This window comes from Grampus griseus (assembly GCF_964374135.1).
Source record: "Grampus griseus genome assembly, chromosome: 20".
In the NCBI taxonomy this organism is placed as follows: domain Eukaryota; kingdom Metazoa; phylum Chordata; class Mammalia; order Artiodactyla; family Delphinidae; genus Grampus; species Grampus griseus.
In genome coordinates, this window is record NC_139014.1 from 57,346,266 (window position 1) to 57,361,568 (window position 15,303).

Below are 15,303 nucleotides of genomic sequence, written 5' to 3' on the forward strand. Positions count from 1 at the left end.
CACTATAGCTCAGTTTTGAATCATATTTCTGGTTACTCTATGTAATGGGTGTGTACACAAAGACAAGACTCCTGCGAAGGACAACTGGTTTACTATCTGCAGCAGGGATCCCCCACACTGAGCTGGATGAGCAGGCAGAGAATTCAGAGCAGGCAGAGAGTTCAGAAAGCAACCAGGTGTGCTGCCCCTCAGAAAGGCAAAATTAAAATAATCCTAGCTTAGCCTGGAAGGCACTATTCCCAAGGGCCGAAATATGCTTCATTTACAGGGAGTTTCCCCTTCCCCTTTTGAATTTCAATCTGAGCATGACATCAAGTGAGGCTGAGACTAGAGGGACACCAATGACACTAACCTAAATCAAAACTCTAAAAAGGTGTAGTAAAATGCATGAAAACCAAATCTGGGCAATGGCACTCTAGAATCCATATGCAGTACCAATGGAAAAAGGAGTGGAAAGAATGCAAAGTAAAATGTTACTTCTCTATTACATCTCTTTCCTCCTGCTGTTGCTCTGTATATCACATCTACACTAGACTGACTTCAGTGTTGACAAGCTAGGCAATATTTCTAAACTAGAGAACAAATACTAAATGCTTAGTATTTCCAATTTTAAGTCTAATTATACAAATGGTTAATAAGGATGCTATGGTGCTTCTTATTGCTAGGTTTAAGGCCGCCTTTCATCCTCCTTGTAAATCCTCTAGAAAAAGAGCCCCAACCTGGGATTTATTATCAGTGAGAGTAACACAAATGTCAGATGCTAAATAATGATGAGTCTGGCTAGTGGTTTATCTATTTTGTTTATCTTCTCAAAGAACCAGCTTTTAGTTTTATTGATCTTTGCTATTGTTTCCTTCATTTCTTTTTCCTTTATTTCTGATCTGATTTTTATGATTTCCTTCCTTCTGCTAGCTTTGGGTTGTTTTGTTCTTCTTTCTCTAATTGCTTGAGGTGCAAGGTTAGGTTGTTTATTCGAGATGTTTCCTGCTTCTTAAGCTGGGCTTGTATTGCTATAAACTTCCCCCTTAGAACTGCTTTTGCTGCATCCCATAGGTTTTGGGTCGTTTGTCTCCATTGTCATTTGTTTCTAGGTAATTTTTATTTCCTCTTTGATTTCTTCAGTGATCACTTCATTATTAAGTAGTGTATTGTTTAGCCTCCATGTGTTTGTACTTTTTACAGATCTTTTCCTGTAATTGATATCTAGTCTCATGGCATTGTGGTCGGAAAAGATACTTGATACAATTTCAATTTTCTTAAATTTACCAAGGCTTGATTTGTGACCCAAGATATGATCTATCCTGGAGAATGTTCCATGAGCACTTGAGAAACGTGTATTCTGTTGTTTTTGGATGGAGTGTCCTATAAATATCAATTAAGTCCATCTTGTTTAATGTATCATTTAAAGCTTGTGTTTCCTTATTTTCATTTTGGATGATCTGTCCATTGGTGAAAGTGGGGTGTTAAAGTCCCCTACTATGAATGTGTTACTGTCAATTTCCTCTTTTATGGCTGTTAGTATTTGCCTTATGTATTGAGGTGCTCCTATGTTAGGTGCATAAATATTTACAATTGTTATATCTTCTTCTTGGATCGATCCCTTGATCATTATGTAGTGTCCTTCTTTGTCTCTTCTAATAGTCTTTATTTTAAAGTCTATTTTGTCTGATATGAGAATTGCTACTCCAGCTTTCTTTTGGTTTCCATTTGCATGGAATATCTTTTTACATCCTCTTACTTTCAGTCTGTATGTGTCTCTAGGTGTGAAGTGGGTCTCTTGTAGACAGCATATATAAGGGTCTTATTTTTGTATCCATTCAGCCAATCTGTGTCTTTTGGTGGGAGCATTTAGTCCATTCACATTTAAGGTAATTATCAATATGTATGCTCCTATTCCCATTTTCTAAATTGTTTTGGGTTCGTTATTATAGGTCTTTTCCTTCTCTTGTGTTTCTTGTCTAGAGAAGTTCCTTTAGCATTTGTTGTAAAGCTGGTTTGGTGGTGCTGAACTCTCTCAGCTTTTGCTTGTCTGTAAAGGTTTTAATTTCTCCATCAAATCTGAATGAGATCCTTGCTGGGTAGAGTAGTCTTGGCTGCAGGTTTTTCTCCTTCATCACTTTCAGTATGTCCTGCCACTCCCTTCTGGCTTGCAGGGTTTCTGCTGAGAGATCAGCTGTTAACCTTATGGGGATTCCCTTGTGTGTTATTTGTTGTTTTTCCCTTGCTGCTTTTAATATGCTTTGTATTTAATTTTTGACAGTTTGATTAATATGTGTCTTGTCGTATTTCTCCTTGGATTTATCCTGTATGGGACTCTCTGTGCTTCCTGGACTTGATTAACTATTTCCTTTCCCATATTAGGGAAGTTTTCAACTATAATCTCTTCAAATATTTTCTCAGTCCCTTTCTTTTTCTCTTCTTCTTCTGGAACCCCTATAATTCGAATGTTGGTGTGTTTAATGTTGTCCCAGAGGTCTCTGAGACTGTCCTCAGTTCTTTTCATTCTTTTTTCTTTATTCTGCTCTGCAGTAGTTATTTCCACTATTTTATCTTCCAGGTCACTTAACCGTTCTTCTGCCTCAGTTATTCTGCTATTGATCCCATCTAGAGTACTTTTAATTTCATTTATCGTGTTGTTCATCGTTGCTTGTTTCATCTTTATTTCTTCTAGGTCCTTGTTAAATATTTCTTGCATTTTGTCCATTCTATTTCCAAGATATTGGATCATCCTTACTATCATTATTCTGAATTCTTTTTCAGGAAGACTGCCTATTTCCTCTTCATTTGTTAGGTCTGGTGCATTTTTATCTTGCTCCTTCATCTGCTGTGTGTATTTCTGTCTTCTCATTTTGGTTATCTTACTGTGTTTGGGGTCTCCTTTTTGCAGGCTGCAGGTTCGTAGTTCCCGTTGTTTTTGATATCTTTCTCCAGCGGCTAAGGTTGGTTCAGTGGGTTGTGTAGGCTTCCTGGTGGAGGGGACTAGTGCCTGTGTTCTGGTGGATGAGGCTGGATCTTGTCTCTCTAGTGGGCAGGTCCACGTCTGGTGGCGTGTTTTGGGTTGTCTGTGGACTTATTATGATTTTAGGCTAATGGATGGGGTTGTGTCCCTGTTTTGCTAGTTGTTTGACGTAGGTTGTCCAGTACCGTAGGTTGCTGGTCACTGAGTGAAGCTGGGTGCTGGTGTTAAGATGGAGGTCTCTGGGAGATTTTTGGCATTTGATATTATGTGGAGCTGGGAGGTCTCTTGTTGACCAGTGTCCTGAAGTTGGCTCTCCCACCTCAGAAGCAGAGCCCTGACTCCTGGCTGGAGCACCAAGAGCCTTTCATCCACATGGCTCAGAATAAAAGGGAGAAAAAGTAGAGAGAATTAGTAGAAGTTTGAAGAAAGAAAGAAAGAAGGAAAGAAAGCAAGAAAGAAGGGAAGGAAGGAAGGAAGGAAGAAAGAAAGAAGAAAAGAAGGAAAGAACGGAGGGAGGGAGGGAGGAAGGAAGGAAGGAGGGAAGGAAGGAAAAAAGACAGAAAGAAAGAAGATACATAAAATAAAATAAAGTATAATAAAGTTATTGAATAAAAAATAATTATTTAGATTAAAAAAAGGGATGGATAGAACCTTAGGACAAATGTTGGAAGCAAAGCTATACAGACAAAATCTTACACAGAAGCATACACATACACCCTCACAAAAAGAGGTAAAGGGGAAAAAATCATAAATCTTGCTCTCAAAATCCACCTCCTCAATTTGGGATAATTCGTTGTCTAAAGGAGGGAGGGAGGGAGGGAGGGAGGGGGGGAGGGAGGGAAGGAAGGAAGGAAGGAAGGAAGGAAGGGAGGAAGGGAGGAAGGAAGGAAGGAAGGAAGGAAGGAAGGAAGGAAGGAAGGAAGGAGGTAAAGTATAATAAAGTTATTAAAATTAAAATTAATTATTAAGAAAGAAAATTTTTAAAAAAACAATGGACGGATAGAACCCTAGGACAAATGGTGAAAGCAAAGCTATACAGACAAGATCTCACACAGAAGCATACACATTCACAAAAAGAGGAAAAGGGTAAAAAATCATAGACATTGCTCTCGAAGTCCACCTCCTCAATTTGGGATGATTCGTTGTCTATTCATGTATTCCACAGATGCAGGTACATCAAGTTGATTGTGAAGCTTTAATCCGCTGTTTCTGAGGCTGCTGGGAGAGATTTCCCTTTCTCTTCTTTGTTCTCACAGCTCACAGGGGCTCAGCTTTGGATTTGGCCCTGCCTCTGTGTGTAGGTCGCTGGAGGGCGACTGTTTTTTGCTCAGACAGGACGGGGTTAAAGGAGCCGCTGATTCGGGGTCTCTGGCGCACTCAGGCCGGGGGTGGGGGGTGGAGGGAGGGGCACGGCGTGCGGGGCGGGCCTGCGGCGGCAGAGGCCGGCGTGACTTTGCACCAGCTTGAGGCCCGCCGTGCGTTCTCCCTGGGGAGTTGTCCCCGGATCCCGGGAACCTGGCAGTGGCGGGCTGCACAGGCTCCCCGGAAGAGGGGTGTGGATAGTGACCTGTATTCGCACACAGGCCCCTTGGTGGCAGCAGCAGCAGCCTTAGCGTCTCCCACCCGTCTCTGAGGTCCGTGATTTTAGCCGCGGCTCGCGCCCGTCTCTGAGATCCGCGCTTTTAGCCGTGGCTCGCTCCCGTCTCTGGGGTCCGCGCTTTTAGCCGCAGCTCGCGCCCGTCTCTGGAGTTCACGCTTTTAGCCACGGCTCACGCCCATCTCTGGAGTTCCTTTAAGCAGTGCTCTTAAACCCCTCTCCTCACGCACCAGGAAACAAAAAGGGAAGAAAAAGTCTCTTGCCTCTTAGGCAGGTGCAGACTTTTCCCCGGACTCCCTACCGGCTAGCCTAGCCGTGGTGCACTAACCCCTTCAGGCTATGTTCAAGCCGCCAACCCCAGTCCTCTCCCTGCGCTCCGACTGAAACCCGAACCTCAGCTCACGGCCCCGCCCGCCCGACCCGGCGGGTGAGCAGACAAGCCTCTTGGGCTGGTGAGTGCTGGTCGGCAACGATCCTCTGTGTGGGAATCTCCCTGCTTTGCCCGCCGCACCCCTGTTGTTGTGCTCTCCTCTGTGGCTCCGAAGCTCCCCCCTCCGCCTCCCGCAGTCTCCGCCAGCGAAGGGGCTTCCTAGAGTGTGGAAACTTTTCCTCCTTCACAGCTCCCTCCCACTGGTGCAGGTGCCGTCCCTATTCTTTTGTCTCAGTTTTTTCTTTATTTCTTTTGCCGTACCCAGGTACGTGGGGAGTTTCGTGCCTTTTGGGAGGACTGAGGTCTTCTGCCAGCATTCAGTAGGTGTTCTGTAGGAGTTGCTCCACGTGTAGATGCATTTCTGGTGTATCTGTGGGGAGGAAGTCAATCTCCGCGTCTTACTCTTCCGCCATCTTCCCAGCACCCCCCAGAGCTCTTTCTTTCATACAAAGGAGAGAGGCTCCAGGGCCTGTAGCAAAAGACAGAAATGAACTTCAAGGCCCTAAGGTGAAGTCAAATACATGGCTAATTTAATGGCAATCACCCTACAGAGTCTGTAATAAGCACTACATGATTAAGAAGGGGCAATTTCTATTCAAAATGGCCCCCTGTAGATGACCTATTAAACACTAACGTGAAAATTAACGTCTAACCTAAACTTTGATTCAGAAGATGACCAATTTCTGCTCTTAGTGTCAAGACACGCCTCATCAGTGATGGACAACCTCCCAGTCCACTTTTCATGGACAGATGGTGAGCCATGGCCTGCCCTTGACTCCACATACTCATATGGATGCGTCTTCACACTAACCATAATGGGGTCAAGTGAAGGTTTAGAGACTTGGGGAAATAGCACATTAAAAAGTTCATTCATAATTTGTTGGAGAAATGGAGAAAACTGAGAGGTACAAGGGGTGGAGTGGGACACCTCTATTTTCTGTGAAGTGAATTTTCTGACATCCTTTAACTCAACTACTGTTGGTCAACTGCTCCTTAAAAGATAATCAAGCGATAATTCTCAGTAATGTTTACATGCATCAGTAATCAGACACGACAATTATCTTAATTTTTAGTTCAGGTCTTCTTCACATTTGAGTTCATTGATTGTAAAACATCTGTACTGGAATCAAGTGTCAGAAAGTAGCCTTTGACTCTAGCAGTTTTCTTGGCTGTATTTTTTTCAGAGTTGTATAGCATATTCTATAAACAACTCATTTAATAATGTTGGCTGCTTTATAGTATTCCATTAAGTATTCAAATGCCTTATCTGCCCGTCGAACTTCTTTTCCTTAAAATGGATTCCTGGCATTTCTAAAATTAAATACTGTCAGAGGAAAGAACTTTGCATTTATCAGGTATCAAATGATGCGCTTTGACCACTTAACAGATGATGTATTGGCAACTATTCAAGGTTCCCATTTGTGGTCTCAGTTTGGAACTGAGTTTCAAGAAGTGTACTAAGTGCACACCCCAACCGTACTAATTAATTACAGGATTTACCATATTTAGTCCTCCAATTGTGTTCATTATTGATATGAAATAAAGCTCCCCAGAGCAAAAAAAAAAAAAAAAAAAGGAAAGATGACAGCTCAGAGCTAGGTTAAAGAACTATAAAAGAGATCAAATGCTGTTAATATACAACTATAAAGAGATGAAAGAGGAAAATGGTAAATTGAATATCTGAATCAGATTCCATGTGTAAACACACATCATAACTCTTGACAACCTGCTAAAGCCAGCCTGTTCTCAAATTCAATTAAGAACATTACTGGATCATGATGGACTGATCATTATACTAGTTACGTCAGAAAAAGTAATTACTTTGATTTCTGTGTATCCAGCTGGTTGCCACATTCCTGAAATCAGAACCCTCCCTAAAAGGACCAAAAATACTAAATAATTAAGGAAGCAGCATTAGCACTTTAAAAGTACTTAAAGAGAAACACAACTTATCTAGAAGGTAGAACAGCACACGAGATATTTGTCAAAGCATTTACCATCTCTACAGGGTACTTTCATTTGAAAGCTGAAATTAAGTCCCCCAGAAGGAGATACTGTGAGACTCAATGTCATTTTCACAAAGTCATGTCCTTCATTAACACTAAAGAGTCTAAGTTCAATTTTCATGAATTATCATTAAAACTGGAGTCAGTCGATTCATTTAGAAGCCATACAACCAGTTCTAATTCAGCAGAATATGTAAAAGAGGCACTGTTTTTATTTTTATAACAGAATCTAAAGACTGCACTCCTTCCGTTTAAAATCTCTGCAAATGAACCTTCTTGGAAGAAGTTTCACAATTTCCTAGAATTTAAAACAAGACAAATCAACTCCATGCTTTTTTCAGACTTCTTACCTGTGCTGCCAAACTCAAGACCTGCTGTACCAGCTCCTGCGTTTCTGATGGTTTCCTGAGAAACAGCTTCACTATGGCAGTAAGCAGAGTGAGCTGTACCTAAGCAAATGTAATTTAATAGGTAAAGTGAAAGGCATTTGCATTACTCCACACCATGAATTCCAAAGTGATATTTTCCCAAATATGACTTACTATGAGGTCTTTCTGATTTTGATTAAGAAACAAAGGTTAAAACTCAGCCAATATCCACAATAGCAGTCAAAGGTTTTCATCAACTGAAAACTCACTAGCCTCCTATCTCCAAATTGCATTTTTTGGCATCAAAAACTGCCGGTTTGTTTCTGGCCCAGATAATCACCTGTATTTCTTAAAGTACACGCTAACATACTGATGGCAATAAAACTGGTTCCTGACCAAATCCTTTTTTACTTCCACCAAAAGCTACAACTTCCAGGGAATTAGGGAATCATTTATCATACTGAGGCAAGAGCCAAGACAGTAGAATTGTGCCAGATCACAACCAATTAAGAGTGGCATGCTAGGGCTTCCCTGGTGGCGCAGTGGTTAAGAATCCACCTGCCAATGCAGGGGACACGGGTTTGAGCCCTGGTCCAGGAAGATCCCACGTGCCGCAGAGCAACTAAGCCCATGCACCACAACTGAAGCCTGCGCGCCTAGAGCCTGTGCTCTGCAACAAGAGAAGCCACCACAATGAGAAGCCCTCGCACCTCAATGAAGAGTGGCCCCCGCTCGCGGCAACTAGAGAAAGCCTGCGCACAGCAATGGAAGACCCAATGCAGCCAAAAATAAATAAATGAAACAAATCTATTTAAAAAAAAAAGAATAAAATTTTAAAAATAATAATTAAAAAAAAAAAGAGTTGCCTGCCAAACCACGAGACTACTGGCTGGTATATGTTCCTTGTAGGGCCTATTAAAATTACTATGATAGATTACACACATGAACTTCAATTTGCATTGAGTACAGATGCCGGGGAAAAAGCTTTAATAATTTATCTGCTTCTCTGGGCCTTTGACTCGAAGGTCTCTCAGTTTTGGTAGAAGACAGACAGAAGATGGGAAGGAGTCTAACCATCCACAAAGAATCTTTTCAAACTGCACATGCCAGCCTTCACCCCAGACAGAAACCCCAGCTGCAACTGAGCCACAACCATTGCTAACAGCAATGGGTAATCATCTTTAGGTGACAGAAAATTAAAAAGTAATAACTACTGCTCTAAGTCAGTAGTTGTCAAAGTGTGGTTCTGGACCAGCAGCAGCAATAGCATCACCACCCTCAACCTTGTAAGAAATGAACATGCTTAGGCCCATCTCAGACCTACTGACTCAGAAACTCTAGGGGTGGGGCCCAGCAACCTGTCCTTTAACACAGGTTAAACACCAGTGCTTAGGTGCTTCTAAGGCTCATTAAAGTTTGAGAACCACTGTCTAAATTAGGCAGGCTTGTTCCAACAGAAGTTAGCACAACTGAAAAAGGTCACCCCTTTTTGGGAGAAAAATGAACATACTATATGTGTATATAAATTCGCACACATGAAACTGCCTAACCTTTACCTTTCCTGAAGTCGTCCCCAAAACATCTAATACATAAGATATAGATGGGAACTTACCTGGGTGCTTTCATCATGAAAACCTTCCAGGAAGCTCTCTAGTAACTCATCTGCATTGTCAATTCTTTCAGCATATTCTCCCACAATCCAACTCATAGCTGCTGGAGTGTCTGGCTCATCCAGTGAGTCTAAGTTCTCACACAAAGTGGCAATGATACTTTCATATCTGATATAACAAAATGGACTATGGTTACTGAAGGCAAAACTGAGAAGTGTATTTAACAGTGAAGCCTACAAAGCAAAAAACCATGGACAAGGTACCCTAAACCACCACCAAACTACAAAGACTTTTAGCCAAGAGAATGTACAGGCTTTAAAGCCAGAAAATTATAAACGTCTTCAATTTTCCTTCAGTTATGTTTTAATAACTAGACCATAAATCTTTATAAAAGCTTATCAGATATTCTTTTCACAAGGAAAAACTAACCTATGGTTTAAGATAATACCACTACCTTACATTTCTCACAGTCTTTCTCATAACTAGATCAGAGAAATTTCCTATTACTTCATTTTACCTTCATCGTAGAGGAACAGAAATTCCACTTTACTATTAGGAAAATGGAGTCAGACAGTAATAGCATCCAGAAACAGTAATTTTGTCTCTTATCCACTATCTCTGCTTTCTATAGAGATCTTTATGTTCTTTCCTCCCAAGGCACCCACACTAATGACCTGTTTTTCTGAAGAAATAAGCAATTCAAGTATTTATTTTCACAGGTCTATAGCTCTCATTCTTTACCATGTTAAATCCATCTCCTTGGCTAATGTGTTTTTTTTTGTTTTTTTTTTTTTTGCGGTATGCGGGCCGCTCCCGTTGCGGAGCACAGGCTCCAGACGCGCAGGCTCAGCGGCCATGGCTCACGGGCCCAGTCGCTCCGCGGCATGTGGGATCTTCCCGGACCAGGGCACAAACCCATGTCCCCTGCATCAGCAGGCGGACTCTCAACCACTGCGCCACCAGGGAAGCCCGGCTAATGTAGTTTTAAACATCAGAATGAAATTGTATAATAAATGAGATATGGACAACTGAATAATACACTTAATTGTTTGCCCTATTTCCACTGATTAAACCAGGTTCTCGATAATGCTTTCTTAAAATTAAACTATCATAATCCCTCAGTAATACTAATCAGAAATGGACACATTTCTTTACCAAGCATATTAAGATATACACCTCCCCACTTAATCAAGAAGTTTAGAAACCCAACCCTCCTCTTTCCTGGGAGAGTGGTAAAAGTATATGATCCTTTTTCCAAAAATACCATTTCTAGAATTTAAAAAATATATATATATATATATATATAGAGAGAGAGAGAGTATACATAATGCTTAATAACCCACTACCTTATTAAAATATTTCTTCTAATTCTGAGTCCACCACTAAGCTAACTAACTGTAAGTCACTTCATTTCACATTATCTTTAACGATAATCAGAAGCCTTAGCACAGTTCATCTCTATGATTATAAGGTAAAATGAGATTTAGGATGCTTATAAGATCTGCTCTTATTTCACTCTTTTCAGGTTCCTTAATTGTTTGCCTTCAAAAGCAAATCTGAAAAAGTATTTTTGTTTCATAACTAAGAGGCCTCAATGTGAAAATTTTTGTGGAGTGAAAATGTAGATTTTGTATATCTTAATGGAAGCAGCTACAATACTTCAGAAAAGGCCTGAAACTCTGACAGTTCATTGTTGCGTGTTCTATAATTTTCTACAAGTACTAGGTAACATACTAAGTGAATAGTGAAGCTGTCACCTCCCTGGCTTTTACAATAAGGTGACCATATAATTTATTATTCAAACTGAGACGTTTCTGAGAGTGAAAAGGGGCACAATTATTAATTATGCCTGGTAAGAGGCATAAAATGGATTATACCCAGACAACGTGGAATATATGGGTATCCTTATTTAATAGTAACTTTATCACCAAAGAATCTGGCTAACTTTAATACATGCCAATTGACAATGCATATTCAGACAGAGCTTCAATTCTTCTAAAAGTGATAAAGCAGAGTGAAAAATCAGATTTTAATCCTTGTGCTAACCAACTTATATGTTTCTGATTTTTAATAAAGTATTCAATTATGACCAGTTACTTTACAAAGACTAATTCTTACCTAGCCAACCTCAAAGTGCCTTACTTAAACATTTCCTAAATGATCTGAGGAAGAGGGGCAGAAGTATCTGGACGTACTTGTTGGGGTATTTGCGGAAGATATAACAATCGCCTCTTGGACCACATAATTTACTTTGGTTTGGATGAGATCAAGCAATGTGCTTACACAGCGCTCTGCAGATTGCTGCAAAGAGGAACATAATGAGAAGTCAGATGATCCATCCAATAACACAACCTCAACATAAAAAATATTTTTTTGGGGCTTCCCTGGTGGTGCAGTGGTTGAGAGTCCGCCTGCCAATGCAGGCGACACGGGTTCGTGCCCCGGTCCGGGAAGATCCCACATGCCGCGGAGTAGCTGGGCCCGTGAGCCATGGCCGCTGAGCCTGCGCGTCTGGAGCCTGTGCTCCGCAACGGGAAAGGCCACAACAGTGAGAGGCCTGCGTACCGCAAAAAAAATAAAATAAAATAAAAAAATAAAAAATATTTTTTTGGAACACTCAGGTGTTATCAACTAAACTAGACTAAAAGATGAGGCACTTAATTTGACCACACTATACTAGAGGCTGGGTTATCTGATGGAGATATACAGAAGTTCTAGATATACTCCAAATTTTACTCATTACAAGAAACAGTTCAAGTGAAAAAAATCATCTTGGATAGCCAGGATGACAGAAATGAGAAGAAAGCATAAGTCAAGGTAGAAGGAAAGAATAAGAATGAAAGAATAAGCCAAGCGAAGAGGTCTTTATCTGCAGTTCATGAATGAGCACAGACAGAAGGCATCTTTAAACCTCTTGAAATGTAACTGCCAAATTTCATTTGTGCACACAAGCATATTTTCCTGGGAGGTTTACAGTTTTCATTATATTTTCAAAGTTCTCTGTGACTCAAAAAACTCTAAGAAAAATTTGCCATCTTCTGGGCTATATAACTGCAAGTCTATGGCCTTAGATAAACTGCAACTTTCCACAGCCTATGGCTCATCTATAAAATAGAATTTAATCTATTAGTCTTTTATTAATGAAGGGAATATGGAAGAATACAAGTGACAAAACTAATGTATTGAAACAATAAGTCACAGTTTTTAAAAGAAGGTTCCAGAAGAGAGATCCTAAAAACCAAGAACTGACTTATCATACATTACAATGTATTATGATGGGTCATTCCATTATATGCCTCCCGATAAGATGCAATAGGAAATTCACAGCAGCATCTAAGAGGTATTCTTGCCAAAAACACTGAATATGAATATTACCAAGCCTCTAGATTTAATTTTCTAAAGGGGATGAAGGAATGAGATAAACAACATCACTAAAATACTATCAGCCAAATCTAGACTCTGGAAAATTCTACAAGCCTAATGATCTAGTCCTTTCAACAAATGGCACCCAAATAAATAAATAAAGACTTAAGAGACGTATTAACCAAATGCAATGTATAGCTAGCGCTCATTTAGATTTTGATTTGAACAAGGCAACTGTAAGAAGACATTTAGACACAATTAGGGAAAACTGAACATGGACTAGGTATTTAATGAGATTAAGAGTTACTGTTTGTTGAGTACGGTAACGATATCATGACAATTTTTTTTTTAGAGGACCTTATCTATTAGATATACACATTGGACTACTCTAATAAGATCATATCTGAGATCTGCATTAAAATATAACAGTAACCCACTCCCTTGAAGGGGGAGGGAGAGGGAGAAGATCAAATGGGAACAGCAATGTGTTGATATTTGTTCAAGATGGATGGTGGGTATATGAGAGCTCATTAATCAATTTTACCTTAGTGTATACCTAAAAATTTCTGTAATAAAATCTTTTAAAGGTACTGTAATTTAAACCATTCCAAGCAATATAACGAAAACAAAATTGCATCTTGAGGTTATTTATATGAGGTCATATATGATTCTGTTCTCTTTTATTATTGTAGTTTTCCCATTTTTGAATTCTATTTTATTCATTTTCAACTAGTTATTTCCTGTGCTGTTATTACAACAGCAAAACAGTTGGGAAATTTTAAATATAAAAGTTACGATAAATTATAAAGCATGTAAGGGTTAAATTATCAAATTACACAGTACAAATAAAGTACTCAGCATAAGGCTTGATAGAAAGCTAACATTTACTGAATCCTTAGTTTCATTATTATAATAAAGATAAACAAAAGGTCATCTCCCATGATGCATCAATATTCAAAAACAATTAAGTCTAGGATAGTAATTTTCAAGCAAATTGTCATCTCACCTATATTGCTTTTGATTAAATTTTAAAAACACCATTAAAGCAGTATGGCAGAGGAACAAAAGTAAATATCCAATCATTGTATATACAAAGTAAGTCCAGAAACAGAGAAAGGCATACAGACATATAAAATTTAGTATATGATAAAGGCAACATTTCATAACAGTAAGGAAAGGATGAATTGTTCTTGTGTTTGATCCCCACACTCTTATCTTTAACCAAACCATTGCCATTAAAGTAGAAAATAAAAGTGAATTTTATATAATTTTGAAGTGAAGCACAATTTTCTAGGTGGTCCACTAAAGATATCATTGGGAGAGGGACTTCCCTGGTGGCTCAGTGGTTAAGAATCCGCCTGCCAATGCAGGGGACACGGGTTCGAGCTCTGGTCCAGGAAGATACCACATGCCACAGAGCAACTAAGCCCGTGACCACAACTACTGAGGCTGTGCTCTAGAGCCCACGAGCCAAAACTACTGAGCCTGCATGCCACAACTACTGAAGCCCGAGCACCTAGAGACTATGCTCTGCAACAAGAGAAGCCACCACAAGAAGAAGGCCGTGCACCGCGACGAAGAGTAGCCCCCACTCTCTGCAACTAGACAAAGCCCACACACAGCAACGAAGATCCAATGCAGCCCAAAATAAATAAATAAATAAATTTATTATTTTTAAAAAAAGATACCATTGAGAGAAAATGGACAGAACTCACTACATAAGGAAATGTGAACTCCTATGCATCAAGAAGTCAAATGAAATCAAAAGGAAAATAATTGGGAAAATAACTATTAATGAAATGAAGGGCTATTAAATGAATTAATACCTTTAATTAATTATAAAAAACTTTAAAAAATCAATGTGGAAAAGATAACACATTGAAACAAGATACACATGCCATGAAAAAGCAATTCCAAATGGCTAAGCATAATGAGAAAAATGTCACCTCAACTAGAGATCAAAGATTTAGCTAAAAGGGTCCTCCTTATAACCATTATTTGGAAAAAGAGCAGAAACAACTTTAAGGTCCATACAGGAAGGGAAAGGCTAAATAATTATGAAGCAATCACCCAGTATATCTACAAACCACTAAAAATGATGTAAAATATTATCAGTAACATGAGAAAATGTCCATGTATAATAAGCAAAAAAAGCAGACTACAAAAACATAAATAAATAGCATTTGTAGAATGATCTCATTTTTGTAAAAAGCACACCTGTTTATGGAGGACTATGTAAACAAAGACTTAAAATCATGTCCACATCATCTCTGGAAGGGTAGAACAGGGGTAGGAGAAAGCAGAGTGTTCTACTTTTAACTTGCCTTTTTTTTATGATTTTATGTAGTAAATACATATGCTTTTTGTTTGCATAAGACGTAAGTCAGTACCTTATCTTAAGCTACAAAAATGAGAAATGGTAAACACCAAAGAACAGAAGAGTGGGAAGTGAGGAATACCTTAACTTAGTGACTTAATCTCTCTCAAACAAAACCAAACATATAAATAAATCTCGCAAACAAAATCATTTTATTTGTAAGAAAAGGAGGGCAGGGGTTTATTTCCTCCTTAAAGAAACAGGTATACACTGTAATATATACAGCTTTAAATCTGTCAATCATACCTCAATAAAGCTGGAGGTGGGGTGGAGAGTAAAATCTATTTAAAAAAACAACCAAACAAAAAAGAACAGGCAAAAGTTACTGAAAAAGCAGTACCATGAAATTGCTTTTTCAGTGTTACTTATTGACTCAATGGCTTATGCTTAATCTTTAACCTAACCAACTTAATATGATAAAATTATACATTTTTTTCACCTCAGGGTACTTAAAGCAACAAGGAAACACCTGTACTTACAGTCATGATAAAAAACAACTCCAACTCTTAACACCCAAATTTTACAATAGGCCCTGTTATCTTAGCTAAGCACTAAACTAAAATTCTTTTTTTCTCATCTGTCATATCTTTGAA

The 15,303-nt window shown here is 39.2% G+C and overlaps 1 protein-coding gene across 1 annotated transcript in view; it reads right to left on the reverse strand.

Moving 5' to 3' along the window:
* Positions 1-15,303, reverse strand: part of LOC309837704 (AP-2 complex subunit beta-like) — a 57,890-nt gene that overhangs the window by 10,845 nt on the left and 31,742 nt on the right. The window contains 4 exon segments of the mRNA XM_082678461.1: positions 7,343-7,441; positions 8,973-9,138; positions 11,166-11,190; positions 11,193-11,271. Of these exon segments, the coding sequence (XP_082534587.1) occupies positions 7,343-7,441; positions 8,973-9,138; positions 11,166-11,190; positions 11,193-11,271 (369 nt within the window).